At 37.0% G+C, this 22,430-nt stretch overlaps 1 protein-coding gene across 7 annotated transcripts in view; it reads left to right on the top strand.

The window, feature by feature from the left end:
* The window catches only part of LOC148657083 (partitioning defective 3 homolog), a 429,232-nt gene that overhangs the window by 176,090 nt on the left and 230,712 nt on the right, over positions 1–22,430 (top strand). For all 7 annotated transcript variants that reach the window (XM_088642914.1, XM_088642913.1, XM_088642916.1 and 4 more), the window contains exons 4-5: positions 3,793–3,974; positions 8,081–8,218. In XM_088642914.1, the coding sequence (XP_088499040.1) occupies positions 3,793–3,974; positions 8,081–8,218 (320 nt within the window). The remainder of the gene's footprint in view (positions 1–3,792; positions 3,975–8,080; positions 8,219–22,430) is intronic.

Raw genomic sequence — 22,430 nt, 5'->3', positions numbered from 1 at the left:
ATTTAATCTGAATTTATACATTAAAATACTCAGTTTTAGTAACATATAATATATATAATATAATTACCAAGCCCTTTTTAACTTTTTTTTTTAACCTTTTTCACTATGACTGTATGAGCCAGTGAATGTTACAGTATGTTGAAGGCCTTGCGCATTGTGTAGGTGTTTGAAGATTTAATTGTTCTGAAGCTACAGTTCAGTTTTCATAGCTCTTTTTTATAGTCTAGCATCATTTCCTTCTGGCAAAACAGGGTAGTTATGATAAGGAATTAACAGCTAAACATTTTCTGAAGGTAAAGTCATCTGAACAGTGTGACCTTTATGGTAGATTTTGTTTGAAAAAGTTGGGTAACCCTGTTCTCATTATAATCCTTACTGCAGGGAAGATTACAAATTAATCCTTTTAGGGTCTCTCTGTAGCATTGGGTAGCACTCTACCTGAGATCGATAGAGCGTTTGTCTGGGTTTTTCTCCTCTACAAAAAAAGAGATTGCAATTTGTTTTTAGTGGTTGCCCCAGTTAAATAACTAACAATCAAACAATTTGTGTTTCTAGGTTAATTTGATAAGTTACAAACTCCCTTGCCACTTACACTGCAGACTGGAAGCTCAAAGCTTTCATCTTAACAAATGCTACAGTGGCACACCTTTACTTACAGTAAGTGACATGCTGGGTTCTAGTGATTTTTTTACTTCCTTTGTCATCATTCTGATAATGATGAAACACAATGACCCAATCTTTTGAGTTTGAATAAGTAATAAAATTGGAAATAAAATGTAAGTCTTATTCAACTATCACTTCAAAATCATAACCTCAATCAATTAATAATAACACCAGTGCATATCTAAAAATGCTCATTACTATTATTTATTTTAAATGTTATTTTGTAAAACATTTTTCATAAGAACATTTGCTAGCTAGTAGTTTATTGGTACAAGAATCCTATATTTAATTTTTAAGGAAGTCACAGTATTGGCTTCATCCACCTGGCTAAGTACAGTAGCTCATTCCATACTCCCACAATTCTTTGAGTAAATTAATTTAGTGTAGTTTTTCTTATGTGCCTCCTGATTCATGGTTTGCCATTCATTTTGAAGAAATCCTGCTTTGACCTTGGTAGTACCTGTATCAAGTCCCCTTGTAGTCTTCTCTGTTCAAGACTAAAATATCTTTCAAAGCCTGTCAGTGTTGGACATTCCTTTAAGTCTTATTGAAGCCTGGTTGCCATAAACAGTGTTTTCACCATTATTTGTCTATTTTTTCTTTTTTAAAGATGGATTTAAAAAAGAATGAAAAAATTAAACTAGTTTTCATTCATACAGTCTCTTCCCAGAAGTGAGTTAGTGCATCTGTTCAACAATTTGACATTTCCCATAGTCTCTTTATTCTCACATTCTTGATTTGAATGGATTCCAAAGGCTGTTCTTGGCCCACTTTGAAAAATCCATACAACCTAATTCACAAGCAGGCAAAAGAGCATCTTTTTCACAGCATTTCTGAGAACAACATAGTATTAGCATTAAGCCCAGTACTAGCTTAAGGAAATGTCATTACATTAATATTACATAGTATTCTTAAGTGAATTGCATGTTTGTTTTCAAATATGTCTGTTATTAACTTTCTTGACAGTAGGATATGACGTTATCTAAATATATTACATTTCTCTGTGAAAAGGCTAAAAAACTGACAAGCAAAAGATTAAGAACAGATCGTGTGCCACAACTAAATTTAGGTCAGATACTGATGTCTTTCCAGTTAGATTTTTTATTTTTCCAGATTTTTTACTTTAACATTTGCAAGCTTTCAGAGATACAAGATGTCCCTTCCATTCTGTGTTCTTCCCTTAGTAGCACCTACTGTACACCACACACCTGTACAGCTCATAGAGAATGCTGAGGGGGTTAAGCCTGTCCTCAAAATAGTATTTCAAGTTTCTGATCTGCTTCTGCATGTTAAAAGAAGGATTCAGTGAAATGGATAAAATGGCTGCAATAATGTATTTATAAAATGCAATTTCAATCACTAATGTGTAATAAAGTAATATTGTGAATGTATATTGAATGTTTATTTTTCTGAATTGAGCAAAGAGGTGTTTACTGGCAGGACATTGATATTCAACATCATATGCTATAGGGGCTTGACACTCGAATGAGCTGGGATATATCCTTGAGGCTCATGCTAATTTTTCTCCATGAGAAACTGATAAAAGAACAGATTGAGTATGATTTCTCAAGACCTGTGCAAAGCTGAAGTGTCAAGAGTCTGCTGACAGGAGCAGGAGTTTGATTCCTGCTGTTCTTTAAGTGTAAGCTATCACTTTCTTTTGTTGCCTTTCTTAAAGGTTCCCCCTTTGAAAAATACTGTATGACCTAAATGCAGTAGTGAAATGTTAGAATTTGCAATATGTGGGAACAGAATTATAGACTGAGAATAATACAGTACCTTCTTGTGTATGTAGAATCTTGGTACTGATGGAGCTTGTGACACTTAAAAGTAAGCATGATTTTTTGGTGTTGAGGAAGTGTTTTCTTAAGCCTTTTAAGATTTTCTTTTACTTCATTTGCAACTGATTGATAATCCACAACTCAAAAAGAGTGTGAATTTAACAGTGGATGGAGGAGAGGGTGGAATAGTTGTATATGCTCAGATTGTACAGTGATTTTATCTCCTTTATTATATTTGTTTCGAATGACTGCCTGTGTACTAGAGTGTAAATGTTTGATAGGGGAGCTGAAATGACAGGCAACAACTGTGATGCATGAACCCAGACAGCTTGCCCCAGTACATAAGGCAAAAATGACCTTTGACAATGAGACCAAAATGCTTGTAGGAGAGCTTTTGTGAGTTTAAACACAATACATTTGAGCTTAACCCCCAAAAGCAGGTGCTCATGTCTTTTCATTTACTGCAACTCCAGCACAAAGTTACCATGTCGCCTAGGAGCCCCCCAGTAGCCAGTAAATGCCAATTCGCAGCTGTCAGCACACCCAAAAGGTGCGAAGCTGAGAGCAGATCCATTCTTTTTCAGTCAAGAGGAGAATGCAGCTATCCTCAGATAGGAAAATAGACTCCACTAGGCAAAGGCACCGTTAATAATTTGTGTGGAATGGCAACAATGTAAAGAACTGAAAGTCAGATTTATGATCTGTATTTCATGTCAATTAATGCTTAACGGAATAAGATGAGCTTACGCTTTTTTTAGTGCCACTTTTTTTTACAGCCAAGGACCCCCAAATGCTTTGCAATCAGATTTCTGCTGTGGTCAGGAAGCAGGTGCTACTTATGCGGTTGAAAGTCCCAGGCATCCTGTAAAATGGTGTGGGCAGGGAATTTGTGCACTGAAGGATATTTGAGCTATCAAGTGTCTAGTTCCACTTAGCTGAGATTTGCTTTAGACAATATCAATCTTTATACACATGTCTTAAAGGCTTTGGAAGGATTTTATTTCAGATGTATGAAACAAACATGTAATAATGTAGATGGTAACAGATTAGGAATTCTTTCTGAAATAAACTACTTTATTAACTGCCACATTATATCAACCATCTTTCGACACATCTGGACATCTTGATCGGCCTCTTTAGCATTTGCGTCATGTTATCTGCTTGTAACATTACATTATTTTACTAGAGCCAATTGTACAGAAGTTCAGCTTGTACTGTATATGCAAAAGTCTAGGGTTTCTAACTTGGGGAAAAGATCCTCTGCAACTAATTGTGGTTAAAAATCTAAAATATAGAGTTTAAAGATTATTTGATGAAAAACGTTCTTCTTATATGCTTTGATCTACAGATATGCCCCTCCATGTGCGTCGCAGCAGTGACCCAGCACTGATTGGCTTGACTACGTCTTTCAGCAGCGAGCCGAGTTCTACAGCAGAAGAACCTTCTCGTAAGAATCCCACTCGCTGGTCCACAACGGCAGGCTTTCTCAAACCAAACTCAGCTGGGGGAACCAACAGTCTTGAAAGAAAGGTAGGTTCTGTTGAATTTTCTCTTTTTTACAAATTACAGCACGGACACAGTGGGGCAGCCTTTCTTATTGAGAGACTTAGAGCAACTGTCAACCCGCATTAGGTTATGGCCTATCCCGTCAGTGTTTTTTTTTTCCAAATAAGTAGGGGTTCACACCAGAAGCTGAAGATCTTTAAGCAACGGTTGGATACGGCTGTAATGTGTGGCTATATTATATGAGATCAGGTGTACTCATTAACCAGTTTTTCCCTCAGTTGTGTGGTTATTATCCATCTGAATGAACACTGTGCCTCTTCAATTGAGTGTCTCCCTGATACTCTTCCAGGTTTCCCAGTATATTTAACGGACCAGAGCTATCTTTTCAATGCCAGCATTCACACATAGCAGAAGCCTTAACTGAGAGCCCTGTCCTGGCAACCATTATGCTGTCCTGTAGTAATGATAAAATTCTGGGGGCCTCAGTGAAGGAGGTTTTACAGTGATATACAAAAGAAACCAAACAATTTGCCTTTCAGTGATGAGGCTGTTACATAAAGTCTACAGACTATATGAAACCACATCCTGTAGAACAAGAATTTCATATTCATCACTTAAGAATTTTACTGCGTTTCATATGTCTTTCTCTGGCATGATTTGTACCAAGTGACGAGCTGGTATTGTAATATTCTACTCTCTGGGTATTGTATTTTTTTTCTGCTGTCTTCATTTATTGCTCAACAGTGCTACCAGTCAAAGCAAAATTTAATGACAATAAAACATTTACCTCTTAATGTATTGGTCCAAGCAGCTGCAACAAGGAGTTGTGGGGTTTGGCTAATCTTTATTATTTAAATCATGTAACAGATGTATTTGTTCAGAAATCATCATGGTAACATCTCTTTCCACTGCACTCAGCAAGTAAAAATCATACACCTGGAGCATTCAAGCAGTAGCCATTTGTAGTCAGTTTGACCTTGACGTTGCTCTTTTGATAATCTTAGTGCTTTGTAAAAGACCTTTATTGTAGTGCTAATATTTCTTTTGTTGTAACTCACTTGTGAGGCTAGCCCTTGGGGCCCTGAAATGAATCAGAAAGCTCTTTGGTTCATCCTCCCAGGGATTGCAAATGAAAAAGGGTCCAATTAACTTATCAAAATGGCTGCCCTCTAATATCGATGACAAGGCCTCTGTGCTTGGAAACCAGTAATATTCCAAATGAAATGGAGGAAAGAGAAAAATGGAGCTCTTAAAATATGACATTGCTGCCTTCTGCATGATTATTGCATTTCAAACTATTCCATGGTAATCCTATTTTAAACCACTTTAGTTGTCACTGCCTCCATAATCTTATTGAATGCTTTCCGTTCCAAAAAAAGGTGAAAAGAAATGTATTTTTTTAATCTTTATTGCTGTTTTTTAAAGTTAGTCAAATGTCAAACTTAAATACATCACAGGGACATGTTGAGTTGTTGGATTCATTTTTAAATGTTGCAGGAGTTCAGATTTGGAAATCTTAAAAATGGTAAAAGTAGCAACATGCCTTTTTTGTTTATTTCTAAATGAGTTACAAGCTTTAATTAGCATTTTCAATCTGAATGCAATCAAAATAATTCCCTTGGCCTCAGTCTGTAGTACACTAGTTTAAAATATTTATGCACTGTTTTTACTGTTTAAGAAGAATACCCTTTAGTAGATACTTTTGACTGTGCTGTTTTTTTTTTGTTGCAACATGTACTGTACTAAAACTTTCTTTCACCTTTGACAACGTGTGAAAATTTGTTGAGGGAACTTTATACCATAAACAATTTTAATATATACAGTTTAAACATCTACCCTTTCTCTGTACAAATATACAAATATATTTTTCTCCATCTTAACATTTCTTTCTTTTTACCACATCACTTTTGATGTGTTAAAGAAGAATGGAATCGTTGAGTGTTTAATTGTTCTTAAAATAATTCATCAATAAATCAGATCTTTTTGGATGGATATTAATCACTTGTTTTTGGATTTTTTTACACAGCTCAAATACCAAACAGTAAGCACCTGGCATTTTTTTTAGATCACAGGCTGTTGAGGTTGTATTTTTTATCCCATAGGACAGTGTTTATCAACAGAGCTATATGCTCATTATTTATCATAGAACTGCTATTATACACAAAAATCTATTGATGTAAATCTTAGTGTCCCATTTTCTTTGTGCCTTGGTATATTGGAAGTGTTTATCGATTGTCATGGATGAAAAGGGCCTGTGCTTTTACTTGACTGAATTGAAAAACTAACACCCATATGTCTAATATGGCTGGAGTTAACATAAATGTGTTCAATAAGACATTTAGTGTTTTAAAAGACAATCTTTGGTTTATAGGACTCAACTTGAATTGCTCAAATGAAATTAATTGAGCTGCAAAAAACTAGAGGTCCAGACTTCAGTTTCCTTTAAAGTGGTCTTGTTAAAAAACAACAACAAATGAAGCTCTCTGCTCATCAGCATATTTTTTAATGATTATTGAGTTATTCCTGACACATAACAGGGTTAGAATGTGCCATATCGACTTTTTCAAAATGCATTTTGATCGTCAAATATCAAATTTTGTAATTGCCAGTTTGAAGATCCTGCACTAAAATAGTGCTGTCACACATGGATATTCCTGAGACATTTGTGTTTTCACACCTAGTTTGATAATATATAAATGTAAGGGTCTTCCTTTTTTATCTTTATTTACAACATAGCTCCATTTTAAAGTCAATTTAAAAGGTTTGAATATGAGTTTTATTTGATGCTTCTTCGGTGTTTGCTTATTCCCCTAATTTGGTATCATCTGCAAAATTCACTAGTTTACCAATTATACCTAAATTTAAATGATTGATATACAGTAAATTAGCAAGATCAGCAGTCCTAGTACACAAGATCCTTGTGGTGCTCCACTCCAATTTGAGTTTTGTTCTGTTTTCTGTTTATTAGTCAATTGTCAATCCTGAATGCCTGCTACCTGCAATTTGAAAATTATGCGGAACCTACTGTACAGCACATTCCTTAACTGTTCACAGTTCGGATCGATATCCATGTGTCTCCGTCGTAGTTAGAAAAAAAGTGGTCTTCCAAATCTTTAGAATTACTTGTTACTCTGTATTCAGTGTTAAATGCATTGCCACCCTGCATGTAATTACATTTTTATTCCATAAAATGTTCCTCTGGTTGGCATTTGCATATGTATGTTATAATCAGAAGTTGCAACTGTACAGCTGTAGTCTTTGCAGTGGGTTGCACAGCTCTCCTGTCAGGACTTATTGGATTTTTTTTGTCCTGAAAAGTACACAAACACAAAACATAAATATGTTCCTAAATAATAATGGTTTCTCTGGTCTCTGGTCTTCCTGACCCATTGTACATCATAAAACCTAAAGGTGTATTTTATTGGGTTTTTTTATCCAAACTGCCTTTGTAAATATTATGGTCATCATGGAATGCTTAATAAGTCTCCCAAGCTTTATTACCCTGTCTCCTCTCTTTCCCCTGGAAACGTCTGACCTTCGATATGGAACATTGCATTGGTGTACATTAAAAACTGTGTGGATTGTCTTACAATGGGGAAGGCAATAAATATCCCATGCATGCTGGGCACCTTCTCAGAATCTAATCCACATGGCTTCTCTTGAAGTGAATAAATATCACTTTACAGTACAGTATGTGTTGCCTTAAGCATTTCCGATGGAGGATTATACCATGAGTAACTGATTTTACCATTACTTTTTAGATAAATTGATAAGGCATACATGTGAATGTGGTCAATGCATGTGCTCGATTTCAGCTTATTTTTCCATCTCATATCTGAAGTGTAACGTGACCTTGTATCGTTGCCTTTTAACTCGTCTTTTCCACAGGCTGTAGCTGTTTATTTACACATGTGATAAATGTAATTGTGCAAAGTAAGCTGAACTGGAACATTCTGGATGTCCACTCCATTTTCCTGGAGTAGCCGTTGATGTTTTGAGGGGTCTGTTTAGTGAATGTCAGGCCTTTGATCTGATCTTAGATGTTTTGAAGTGTCTCACTGTGCCTTCTATGGGAAGAACTTAAGCGTTCAAGAATTTAAGGGTAACTTTCAACATGTTTTGTCTTTTAGAGTAAGGGTGTGGACACGTATCGGAGTCTTCCTCGAGATACGGGGAACTGGACGGGACAGTTTCAGAGGGAGAATGCCCGCTCTTCTTTAAGTGCCAATCATCCCATGGTGGACCGATGGCTCGAGCGACAGGAACAGGTACAGTATTGTCTGCAGACCATCAGGGGGAAGTTTCATGATTACCTTTTCATATTCAGGCCAAGTCATCTTGAGAGAAAACACTTTAGACCTAATGTTCCTCGTGCTCCCTTATGTTTGGGGAGTTTATTTCTGCACTTTTATTGTGGAGCATTTGCTTCCCTACGGTTTCTCAGTTACTCTATTTAATGTTGTCATGAGCTGTGCCTGAAAGAAAGAGGAGCATTTTGTAAGACACTGAAACTCCAATGGTAAGGCTTTCTCGAGGCAATAGTAACCTGAGATAACAGTGATATGGATGTAAGCTGAGAAGGAGGTATTGTGCTTCTTTTGGACCTGGCTGGGAGCAGGACTGTAAATGTCAGGCTTGAGGTGAGTCAGTCCAGCTCCTGCTCTGTTTGACCATGTTGGTGTTCTGCTTTATTTTATCACTGGTCAAAAGCATTCAGAGAAGGGTAATGTTCAGTTTCTCCTTATTAGTGCACATAAAGTGGTTTATTTTAATTCATATTATCCCTGTTATTCCTTTAGACAAGAAGTTAGATCCTGCATAATTTTTCTGTTCTTTTTGATCAGATTTTGATGACATCTGAGAGATTACAAGAGGTGCATAGTTACTCTGGGCTACCAGAATGCTGTTGCAAAAAGATACTCAACTTTTAAAACGGAAAGAAATTGCATTTTGTGTTTAATAACATTGCCCAAGAGTTGATGAGTCACCTCTCCAAACCCCCAGGTGCAACTAATATCTTTTATACTAAGTATTGGTTCTGAGAGAATTGTTTTGTCTATCATGGTGTTTACACCTTCATTTATAGTGAGACAGATGATCAGCACCTTCCTTATGGCAACCACATTACACTTCATAAGTCTATAGAGTCTTCTGTAAGTCATTCATTGTAAAAAGAAAGAATAATATGAAAACCCTTGGCTATATTTTTCTGCTGAGAACACATTGGATGGTGTTGTGGTTCCCATTTAAAATACAAAACAAATGCTTCACAGTGCTCGAAAGAATTAGATTGTTGCTTAACCTACATGAAGCAATAACTAAACATCATAGCAGGCTTTTAGTCTGCTTGGATTTGCAGGTTGTCACCCTGCATTGCCTTGGCTCATGCTGCCATGGCAGGTTACAGGGCCTTGTTCTTCAAACTGGAGGGAGGCTGCTGTCTGCATTTGCCACACAGTTGGGTTTGCAAAAGCACATTTTTTTGTCAGATATTTCCTTTGAAAATCCTGAATGATAATTTTGCAGGTTTGTGGGTGTTCTTGGCAAAAAAACTTTTTTTTCCCTCCCTGTTGAGAAAGATAAAAAAAACACTCCCAACTCCATGCTGAGTCATGCATCATGGTTAAAAGAACTATTTTGCATTGAAAAGCCAATATGCCTTTCCATCCAAGCCAGCCAAAGAGCTCATCCAGCCAAGCAGTCAGTCAAGACACCACAGACCTGACAGAGTAATACATTTTAAGTTGAAACCATTACCACAGTAGTTGACCTGAGCTGTGCTGTCAGAGACAAGGAGGCTTGATAAGGCTGGCGTGCTGAGCAGTTTAATTTTCAGGGTTTCTGAGTTTTATTCTGAGGTTCTTTACACTTGGCAAATTCAGCCAAGCCCAGCAGCGACATCGACTGGAGTTGGGCTTCCTGTTGAAAGTCTTGATGTGGAATGACATGGAAATTCCGAGACAGGTGTTGCTATGCCTGCTGAGTTCACACTACATTAACTCAGAAGCTTCTATATTCCAGCAGACACAATTTATGACACAACCACTCTGACCCAAAATTTCTGTTAAGCGGAAGTATTTTTCAGTCTGACAATTGGTTGTTTTGTCAACCAGATTAAATATCATCACTTTTGCTTTCAGAAAGGGAACTGAACCCGAGTAGTGCGCAAAATGTGTATTATAAATGAAGAAATAAGTACCTTTAATGCCAACATTTTAATTTAATATTGTATTTACAGTCTTGTCAAGCCGATATTAATTTTGTCATTTTAAAGATGAATGAAAGAGAAGTGAAGTTTTATGTCATTTAATGCGTTTGAGTTAAAGATCTGTTAGCCAAGAATTTTACAGAATCATCACATTAAATCCCTCAAAACAATCCTCATTGATTAAGGTTTTTCTAGATATTATTTTATGTAGTTTCTCAATTTGTTTGATCAATTTCCTGCAAAGCAGTAGAATGAAATAATTTTTTCTTCTTTGTGGAGCCTACACCCCTCTGTACAAACTGTGTTCTGCAACTGAATGTAAAGGTAATTGAACATATTGTCTTCCTTTTTTGTATTCAGAGGTTTTGGTAGTCGAATATTCACCTGTCAGCACTAAATTGCAATGCATTGCATCTTGGTGTAGGATTGTAAGAGGATGCGCCGTTTTAATGGTTTCTGTTTTAATAAAGTAAGCACGTACCTGTGAGGGAGCCCACCTCTTGCTGGTTTCATATCTGTGGGATAATTAATTAGAGATTTAGAATCGTTTAGAAGGGCAGAGAAAAAAAGCCTGAGAGAATCCAGCTTAGAGGACATGTACCAAGGTATATTTATAAGAAGATTCAGAATGTGGCCAGAAATCCTGTTTTTGTTTGTCGTCGTTTGGACTTTACTACCTTTTGTTTCATTTCAGCGATTTATTTTTTTTCAGTGTAGAGATTTATCCCAAACATCCAATTGAACTACATATAGTGGCTTTTGTTCCATTGTTTGTCATTATCCGTAAGCTTTCCATAACATGCATTCTTGTCAATCAATTTAAATTAATTACAGCCAATAATGGCTTTGTTGCTGTTAGTTTTCTGTCTTAATCATTTTATTGCTGCATACGTATTATAATAAGCTGCAGTTATTGCTTATGAACTAAAACATTGCTTTCTTGCAATACTTGTTTTGCTAACACCAGTGTTGCACAGCAGCCATAAAAAATAATGAAAACTAGTTAAATGTTTATCACTTTATTTCATTGACAAACTTTAGTACACTTCTACTGGCATTGAGTTCTGTCATTCATGTGGGTTCAAATCCTTCACTTTTGTGAAGGAAAGTAAAATCATTCTGTAATGATCATCATATTGTTCATCACAGTATTACCAATATCAAGGAAATCTTCTTTACCTACAAAATAGGTTTTAAGCAGAATACTGTCAAATTAGTATAAATTATAACAATCATACTGTATAAGTCATATAAAGTTAACAATCATATAAATCTGTGGTTGCTCTCTATTAGATCTGCTAGCTACAGCTCTGGAGCAATAAAACTTTTAGTTCGAGAAATTATCCACTTTCTTATTCTTGTAAGCCTCATTATCTGTCTAACTACTATAAAATGCACATATGCTGCAGTATCTCTTCAGTATTAACTGTTGAAATCTTAAGTTAAGCTCTTCAAGTAATACAAATTTTTCCATGACAAGTTTTTTTTTTAAATCTGTGTACTTCTAAGTCCTCTACAGTACCTAACGCTTGTTTTTTTTCTAGGCTTTTTTTAAAGTTGCAACATTACTCACGAAAGCACTAGGTATTTAGAGGGTATCAGAGCCTAAGAAAACAACCATAAAGTTAATTAAACTATCTCACCTGAAGTGATCTGTATCGAGGAAGGGAAAGGTTAACTAGAAAGTAGTTGTTTATTGTTGTATTAGCACAATATTAACAGTCTGACTTTCGATACTAACATCTAGAGCATTAATGGAGTAGTGGAAAGGGCTCTGGATTCCTAACTCACAGCATTTGGGCCCAAATCCTCAGCAAATAGTTTATTACTAATATCCCTTCAAGTGTTAAACAGCTTAGTGTTCACTGATGCAAGTTTGTGTCTGGATGTTTGAAAAAAAAACTTTATATGGCAAGCAAGGTTCTGCTAAACTGACTTGAATTGTGTCCGACCTTTTGATGGGTGTAATGGGTAGTGTGTGCGCGCATCGGGCTGGGAATCAATAGAGCTGAGGCACCAGACTGTAGGAGTCTGAGGAGCCAGCTGAAAGGTCAGATTCTGGTATGATTTAAAGCCGATTCTCAGAAGCAGTGTAAAGTAAGAAGGGATTGATAGGAATGTTGGAATGAGTGTAGGAGTGATGGCTCCTGATAAGCCATGATAAAATTAACTGCAGTGGTGTTTTTCCTGGTCATTAATTTACTGCGAACAAATGTACCGTTTTACAGAGCCAAAGCTAGCATTTCATTTCAGTGGGTCCTTTATAGTCCACACTCAGTCGTTATCATGAACTACTATGGTAACGTCGAAGGAATCCTGTTAAACACTGCGTTATCATATAAACATGCAACCAAACTATATTTTATCTACACAAAATGTATAGTAACATAGGAACAATACACAGGAGTAAATATACAAACCGGTATTTATGCTGCAGTAAAATATTTAAGTTCTTTAAAAAATTATTTACGTGGCAAAGTAGCACTTTTAAATATTGCTAGGCTGTTGCCATAAGAATTGTAAATGAGATTTTGACTTCATTTGACTTAACTAGTAAAATAAAGGAGTAAAAAAATGGAGTTCGTGTTTGTTTAAAACAAATGGTGTTTTTCATTTCGCATCCATCCAGTTTGAAACCGGGACATGTTTCCTTGCATGAAGTGACTCCTGTATTGCACAAGGTAAATGAGCAACGGCAGGCAAGCTTCACAGCCCTGCCCAGCCATCAAGGCAAACCCTCCATCGGTATGTTGCCAGCGCTACAGTCCCTGACATGAGAGCTGGGGCCTATCGGGGGAGATGAGAGCACCCAGGCCATCAATAGGCCAACCCTACCACTAGCGGTCCTGTGCCAATTGGTCACTCTCGTATAGTGATGTGCCAGGTGCAAGACTCACAGAGTTCAGCTTGGAAGAAATCCCATTGATTGAGCCGCTTGAGAGATTTCCAGTTTTATGAAGTGGATTGTTATGGTGTCATTTTCTTTTGTTTACCATTTTATACAAAATTAAATAAGCACTACTTTCTTCATTAAAGAGTTAATATTCCCTGCCAAGTATTTGGACAACTGTGGCCTATAAAAACAACCCTTCATCAGCTCAAGAAAGTAGCCCGTTGGTTGTAATAGAACTAAACAGTGACAAGAAAAAGTCTAAATATTATGTTTGTAGATATTGGATAAAGAACGGGAGTAAGATAGTATGTATGTGGACTTGGGATATCCTTAGAACATGTACTGTATTTGCAATCTGTAATTCTCACGAGGGACCGAGAAGAGTGGTAGTTCTGGTGCTTATTTACATAAAACAACATGTTTGTGGAGGAACTATTTATTGACCCATAAACGCAACTCACTTATGAGTTATTTTTTTAAATAAACAGCTGTTGTAAAAGCTGACCTGCTGTTTGCCTGATGAATGCTAATGGGTTCCTGTGTACAGACTAAGGGCTTTTGAGATGCAGAGAAACTGTTAATCAATGTCATATGCTGGTATCTTAGGGGTATAGATTCTGTACCTTTTCACCAGACAGGCCCTATTTCAAGAGGGCCTACCAGCTTAAAACTGTAAAGCAGCCCTGAATTTTACCTGCCACATCTTATAAAAAAGCTTGATGGCAGTTTTTGTGTTACCCAAATGTGTAGTGTACGCTATTTTTTAAAAGAATTTACCACCAGTTTTTGTTATTTAGTTTTCAATTTTGTCATAGAGTGAGTGAAATGAAAATGTATTCAACTTAAAAATACTGGCTCATTGTTCCATTAAGAAACATGTCATTTAACAACGTGAAGTAATGCTTCTAATTGAACACTATATTAATACGAGCAATTATCATCATTATCATCATTTCATCATTTAACTAACTTTTTTTGTTCAAGGCAGTTAAAATACCGTGCATGTACATTTACAGAGCTTTGGGTAAAGCAAACTTAAAGATCCATAAATGCAAATTAAAGACCATCAGCAATTAAAATGTAGATAACCTATTAGGGTGCAAGCACAAATTATAAATGCAAAACAACAGAACAGCTGTAGAACGATATTGACTCAGATGTATTACCAGAGTCTTCCCTCCTCCACTCCAGGATAGCTTGACTCAGAGGAGGGCTTTCTGGAGCAGGATGTAAATGCAGTGTTGCCCGCGACAGCTCTTATAAACAGGTAAATATGGTTCCTCTGTGACAACAGTGGCTTGTCAGTGGCTTCTCCATGGTGACGGAAGGACACCGCTTAGAGGTTTACAATGGGGGGTCACCATTTTTGCCTACTGCTTGTTAACGTGGATCCTAAGCTTGTTGGTAAACCACTTCATTTAATGTTGTGGCTGTCTTTTACTCTGCAAAGGATGTTACCAGCAAGTTGCTTATTTTGACATCTTCAGTGTTCAATCAGTGTAATGCGGTTCCTGTCCTTTCCCATTTGCAAAAAGACAAGCAGTTTCTTGAATCTTTGCCATTGAAACTGTGTTTGAAACGTACAGGTGATACAGAAGTGGCTTCTACCACAACCTTTTCACTGTACTTTACCCCAAAACACATGACACTCGTTTCATGTCTTTTTATACTATGCGTGTGTACTGGGTATCAAAAAATAAACTTGATACTCTGTTTTGGGGTCTCTGTTTTTAGAAGAATAATGTACATATACACATAATCCATCTATTGTACAGCTATGATATTGATAATGTTTTGATTAATTGATCATTTATATACACTCAAGAGATTTGTTGCATTAGCACTAAATCACTTCATTATTGACTGTTGGTCGGGCACAAGTAATTAAGTCGGCTAATATAATGAAACACCTGGTGGAAATCTGTGCAACAAAAAAAACATAAAGGAACCAATGTGCAATGTTGGAGGATGGACTATGTCAGCTCATTGTTGCTCCTTGTCAGAGAGGGGTGTTCACAGTTCACAAGCTGGCAGTTTTGAAGCTGGTAAGATATTGAGGATGGTAAGACAGCCCAGCATAGTTCATTGATATTAGGCCACCATCTGGAAGACCAAGAGTCATCAGAGATCACCAAGATTGATGAGGAGGTCTAAGGTCACAGAATCCCACAAGACAGCATCTGCAACCTGGTGCAAAACATGCATCATGGAGGTGCAGCTTGTATTATTTTCAACAGCGCCCACACACACTGCTAACCTGTGACTCTCACTGTGGACTCCCTGTTGATCAACACTGTTGATAAATGTTAGCAGTGTAATGAATTTCTGTCTATTAAAAAGTCACTAAACCTTCTGGAAAAAAGTATTTTGTGAATTTATTGCAGTTATGTTTCCTTTGATCTCTGTATGTATTGAATGGAGAGTGTGTGTATATGTATATGTACGCTTCCAAGTGATCGCAACGGAAATTACAAAGTCAGTGTAGAATTTGATATCTGGCAGCTCTAGAAACAAAGAAAAGCATTACTGTGCTGTCAGAACAGCAAGGTTTTACAGCAGAAGGAAGACAGAAGGGAAATCATAAAAAAATAAGTTGCTAGAAAACTCTTTTTTTTAGGAAGAGGTCGAGAAGATAGTGATTCTGCTGATAATTATCAATTGCATGTTTTCTCAAAATTATATTTTGGCATGACTTTTACTGGTTTAATTTGAATCATGCTATTTCTTATTTTAAAAGTAGTTGCTTTTGTGTAAAAATAAAATGTTACCTAACAGTGTGATACTGACATTCTGCAATGTCATTGGTTGTTAGGCAACCTATTTAAAAGTCCTCACAAGTAAAGGTGTTGATACTACTTTAGGATTTAAAATGTGATGGCTTCATGAAGGGAAATCTCACCTCAAGAGCATATGAATCGGAGTTTTGTAAAAAGATTGTGAAAGATTTCTGAACTGCTACGTTATTCTCTGAAGTCATTTTGTGTTGAAAGGTTTGAGTAGAGCTGCATCAGAGGACCAAGTAGAGGTAAATTATGAAGAGCCAAAAGAAAGGGGAAAAATATTTTGGCTGTGAAGCTGCCATTAGGTTTGATTGAGAAATGGGGAAAGCACCTGAAGAAGATTCTACAGCCAACCACTTCTCCTTCCTTTTGTGCTTACGTGAATTTTGTGCACAGGTACAATCCAAAACATAGCAGAAGGAGAACCGTCATCCCTGCTTTAGTTGAGCTCAGTTTTTCTGACACTGCTGAAATTCCTACTTGTGTAGGTTATTTTTTTCTGATAAGCAAATGTGTTTTTCTTTAATTCAGAGAGCTCACTGAAATGAGCTTTCATTTTCACCTACCGATCTGTCTGTCTGACTCTATTCCTCTACAGATCTTTCAGTATATCTGTCTCAATTTCATTTTTAGAAAGGTTGAAATTAAATAGTTTTACTATTTTACTAGGTTTTGAACTTATACATTTGAATGTTTGCCCTCCTTCTCATGAACATACTGTACAGCAATCACCAGCAACCCAGTGTTATAAAAAAGAAACAATGTGTGGAAGAACAGGTTGATTAACATGGAAGCAAGCAGGAGTTCATTATACATTCATCATCGTTCATGTCTTCTGTTTTGAGTAGCTCTTGTTCTTTTAAAATTACCCCTTCAATACCAGAAAAGCACACAAATGGAGGATTTTATATCTGCATTGGGATAAAACCTAGAGTGATTTATTATCATCTTTCCCTGAAAAAGCATTATGAGTTACCCACCGTACACCTTGCCAGTAGGTGTTGCTGTGTATTCAGTAAATGGGTGGAATGAGTCTCATTCTCAGTGGTCCACCCTTCTCCCTGGTTACCGAGGAAGGTTTTTTATTCCTCCTTTCTCCTCTCTCTGATTATTCACAGTGTAAATGTCAGCTCACTGGGGATCACGGCCTGCTGTGAAGGAAAAAAAAAAACAATGAAAGTTGAAATACAAGTGAGATTTCAAAGCTTAATTAATAATCTCAGATTTTTTTTAAAAATGTTATGATTTGTATTTTTTCACTATTTTGCTTTAAACTAATAAGTCATTGTTGCCTATTGCATCGAAAAAGGTTTTTAATAGTATTTGGCTTCCAAATAACTTACTTAAGCGAAAAAAATCAAATCTTTGGTTTTATTGATACATCATGCATTCAGAACCAATTGCTGTAAATCCAGAAACAACTGTCGAAGACCCTGGAGATTATTACAATAACCCCTGTTACTCTGACATTCGAATGTATAGGTGCAGGCAGAACAGTTTAAAATGCCTTAAATGCCTTTTCTGCCTTTTATTGACCTTGAATATAAAACGCGAGATGAATTCGTATCTATTCGGGAGGTAGATGATGCCTCTCAGTGACTTGTTTTTTTATGCAAAATTTCCTCCTCTGCACCTGTCAGATGGATGGCAGTGTTCAAACTGCGGTGGGCCCTTGTGAAAGTGAGCCAGTGAGGTAGAACTGTTCTACTCCATTAACTTCGCTCTGAAGTACCGAACAAGAGCCACAAGAACACTTTCTGCTTGCCTAAAGTATTAGTTAATTCTGGAATGAAGAGCGCCCGCACATTTAACACAAAAGCAGCATGCCCAGTGGATAGTAACAATCATATATACAAAACTATGTGCCATATTTTTTCAGATGAACACAAAACATAAAGTAAAAACTTGCATCACCAATCAAAGGGACAATGGGAGTCCTCCATGTGTTTTTGTATAAAGTTTTTTCCACCCTTCATATTTAGTAAAGTCTTGTTTATGAGTGGGTGTTGGTACAAATGCTAATTAAAATGGTATTGATGTTCCTATGAGTTTACTTTTGAGTTGCGTTTCGTAATTCATTTTGAGAAGGCTAAATTGGCATGTTAGCGAGAAGAATGGTTTAATCGGCTTCAGGGTCTGCAGCTGCATCTTCATCAGTATTGTTGCTTTTGCCTGTTTTTTTTAATTTTACCATTTTGGCCTTTCTGCTTTTATTAATCCCCATTAAATGCAACTCAGCTTTCCCCAGAATATAAAGTGTCCAGGTGCATGAAAGAGAGCAGGGAAGTGATACTAAGCCCAGTCTTCAGTAAAGCTTCCTACTCACCTTCTTCTGTCTTCCTTCCTTCACTTTCTTACTTCTTATTTCCTTTTATCCTCCTCTCTTCCTCTCCTGACGCAGATGTGGCATATTTTTAAAGAGGTTTACTTGACCCTTATTTGGAAACTGTGACAGAAAGGTTGTTAAGGATATGACAGGTTAACAACTTCAGCACACCTTTTCCTTGTGCTATGAGTTTTCACCAAATTGCAACAGACGTATGAGACATATGCTGTTTCTTCATCAAATGTAGTTTTCCTCAACTGTACGTTGCCTCAATACATTCTTTTGATTGTTGTTTGCTTTGTTTTAGTCTTCATAAAAAGCCTGAATACAAAGGCATGTTAAGGATACTGAATTATGCATAAATGCTGATGAAATGCATGAAAAGTCTGCTTACTTTATAGAATGAATTGCTATGCATATGCTGTACAGAAATATTACAAAAACCTGACCCACATAACCTTCAGATAAAAATGATTGCATGTCCTTCAGCAGGAGTGAGATTTCTATCAGTGCAGCTTATTCATTGAATCGCTTGGCTCTATTTTATTTTTATGCGAGAGACTTAATAAAAGAATTCGATACACATTCCCCATTCTGAGTTGCAATAAGTGATGTGTGAGCTTTCAATAACAAAAGCTGTTTACTTTTTATGACTGTGGGATTCAGAAGAGGGATTTGAGAAAAATGAAAACAGCCTTGATCTTGATGAGAATTAAGAATGGAATTAAAACATTTTCAAATCATTTAAGACACAACATGTTACTTTTCCTTAGACTTCCTTCATAGCACTAAAGTAACCTCATCATGTTCTTTCCTGCAGCTGAATAACTGCAATGAAAGTTATGAGTCACCTTTCTTATCTCATTTACACAGGAGAAAAGGAGTTTTTTTTTCTTGCTCACAGACATTAATTTCACAGTTTAGCATGACTTAATTTTATTCTCCTATCTCAGGGAAAACTGGCAGCCCAGATAGTGGCACGCCTGTCACTATATTGTCTTTGTCTGCAACTAGTTGTTCCTCTCATTCTGCTGCTCCAGGATCATTAATAATCAATCGACAGTAGCAGAAGAGGTCTGATAGTATTTGTACATCCAGAGAACATTTGTATGTAAACCTCATTAACAGAGGTAGGGATTTTTTAATGCTGGTACTGTTTTTGTAGTGCACCACAGAATGCTTATGCACTCTGTTTATATTGTTCTTTCTTTGTTTGAATGTAGTGCCTATGAAAGATATTGAACAGCAGAGCACAGTTAAAGGAGATATAATCAGCTTATCACCGTGACAGCATACAACAGTTCTTTAGAGTTAATAAAGAAGCCTATATTTTAAAAAGAAAAAAAGTGTAATTATATTATTACATTTTGATAGCAGTCTCCTAAGTAGTTTATGTATACACTGTCATAAAGAGTTAAGAATTACAGAATTTGTTTAATATACTCTGTGGCATGAGAATTGACTCTTATATAATCATTACAGTTCTCAAGTAGAAATTCATTACCCATAAAAATGAGTCATGGCATTGAAAGTGTAGGTCTAGCTCAGAAGAATAGAAAAATACCAGTCACTGCCACTGTAAACATCTCATTACTGCTGGCTTAAAACACAACAACAAGCTAAACAGAAAAGTGTGAGCACCACCCACATTTTAAGTTTTAAAACTTCGCACATACTGTATGAGAAGTTGTACTCTATATTTTGCTTTTGAATCTTTAGACACAATAGGAGAGGTTTATTTGGAGTGAATTTGTGTGCAATTGTACAGAATTTTCTCAGTTTCTGTTAAGTTTCAGTAATATTACTATTTTTAACTGAAGAAAGAAAGCCCTGCTCATTTCTTATTTTTTATATTGATGTGTCAGTGGTTTGATAAATGTAGACAAGTGTTTTATAAGACCTCTCTGCGTATTTCATTCTTCTCAAATATATCTTTTGTCTTTTGCCATTATTAGCCTGATGTGTCTTCCAGCTGAGATAGTATGCTCAGCAATGTGTCTTCAAATCGCTCTTAATATTGTATCAAAAAGTTTGCAGATTGGCAGCCCAGTGGTTCTTGGAGGACGTCCACAGGGGCGATAACACCTCCATGAGAATCGGGTTTCTTAGGAAACACCGTAGTGTTTCACCTGAGACTAGGCATTAAGAGAGTAGACAGCTCCTAGCCTCAGGAGAGGTTCAAGAAATGGAGAAAGAAGTCCAGAAATGTTAGCTGTTTGTCAAAACCGGTCTCATCTATAGTTTGATTTACAGATAAAATCTTGGAATCTAGACTGAAAAATGTCCCACAATATTGTGATACCAAGAGATGGTACTGTAGGTGTGTGTGAAGACCCCTCTCTTGGTGTTAGAGCTGGGATGACTTTCCCTACAGCTGAAGCTCAAGTTGCTGAGAGTGAGAAGGGAGCAGTGAGAATAAAGAGACCTGTAGTCAGGAAGAAAGGAACAGAGAACCAGGAGCCTCAGGATAGTGGATCACGATGCCCAGTGTCTCAGAGTCATGGAGCCCTAGAGACATTGTAACAAATCCAATGCAAGTCATCTAAAATGCCACATGAATTAGGCTTGAAAAATGCTGTAACTGGGGAACCGTGATTTGTGGGCTGGTGGTGCCAATGCCTGCTGATGAGAGGTAACCACATCTGCAAATGCTGTTTCATTTTTCCTTTTCCTCTCCCCCCGTGTAGAGTCCCCATTCCTGAAGTCATTTAGTGACTGCTGCAACCTGTGTTCTAGCACAAGAGAGGCAAGGATAACAGCACATGCATCTTCTGGCACGTGCGCTGTCAGATCAGACTGTGAGCCCACAGTGCCCATGAAAGAGCTGGCACATCAGAGAAAGAACAGGTGCAGCTACCACTGCTAGTACAGCAAGCTTATTGGTGCCTGCTGCCAGGTGTGCACCACTGCCAGGGGGATCGTGTTCACAGCTGGACAGTGACACAGTTCAGAGTCAGATCAGGGCTTTGCTTACAGGTACCTCTTCCCATTTTAACCACTCAAGAGCTCCTTATATGATCTGAAGCCTAAAAAACTATTTATATGGTCCTTTAAGAGCTAGGTACATTAAGGCACTCAGACATAAAAAACATCCTTACATACGCAGATGCTAATGAACCAGAACACAAATGTATCAGGACTAATGTGACCATACACTGTATCTCAAATTACCTTAAATGTGTTTGCGTTTAATTGCGACTGTGGTATTGTTAGTAGAAGTGGGGGGCTTGCATCTTTTTCTTTGTTTCATTTCCAAGATCACTGAAAGATTAAGATTTTTTTTCCTTCATTGCCTGCGTTTCCACTTGAGGTTAAAAAGCATTCTTTCAAAACTGGTGTGGGTCTTTGTTATAGCCGGCTTCCCTCACTTGTTGGGGGCTCATTAAACAGCAATGCTTTTAAGTTGCCATAGGAATGTAGTATTGCCAAGCTGAAAGTAAACATTTCATTTTCAATGAAGGCAGGGCCTTGCGCTGGGATTCTATTCAAAGAGAAAGCAGCAGTCAATTTGCATGAACTGGAATAAAAGGAGCGCATGTTTAATATGAACTTGGCTGACTGGGAGCTCTGAGCAGCTATCAGAAAAGAAGGTCTTTGTAAAGTGAAGCAGCCACAGGCCAATAACGCTGGAAGCACCGCTTCCTTGCTGTGCTCTCTTTCTTTCTCCTGGAACATCCCGTATTTGCACCGCGCTATTAATTGGTTTTCATTAATAAGGGCTAAAGAGGAGAAATGCTGGGGCGCTCGATGGAAGAAGAGCAGCTGGGAGCTGCAGGTGACTCCATCTCACCCCCATTTCTATCAGCTTGGCTTTAAGAAGCATCATTATCTTCTGCGGCAGGTTTTGTTTGGAGCATATAATTGAAACGAGGACAGCCCAGATTTACCGAGATCGCTTTCAATTTATATTTCCATAATCACTCATTTATTTACATGTCCATAGAGAAAGGTGTTTGATAGCAGCTCAGACTGAGGCATGAATTTCCAGTGCAGTATCCTTCAGCTTCACGTGAAGAAAAACTTTTTTTTTTGCCATTTAAAGAAAGACCATCACTGACATCTAATTGTATTTAATGTTTTATTTAACTTTATGTGGCTGTTTAAATTATTTGAATATGAAACTATAGCTCTATGTGACTATTTAAGTGAAATTTAGAGTTAATTACCTTTGAGTGATCCATATAACATCCCTTTGTTCAAATCTGCAATTGTCTTTTGGGTACAAATACCTTAGTGTTCACCATTGATAGAGAATCTAGTGAATATGTTTCAT

The sequence above is a fragment of the Lepisosteus platostomus genome, chromosome 8 (genome assembly GCF_059453375.1).
Source record: "Lepisosteus platostomus isolate fLepPlt1 chromosome 8, fLepPlt1.hap1, whole genome shotgun sequence".
In the NCBI taxonomy this organism is placed as follows: Eukaryota; Metazoa; Chordata; class Actinopteri; order Semionotiformes; family Lepisosteidae; genus Lepisosteus; species Lepisosteus platostomus.
The sequence above is the reverse complement of the archived record's forward strand: the minus strand, read 5'-3'. Positions and strand labels throughout refer to the sequence as shown.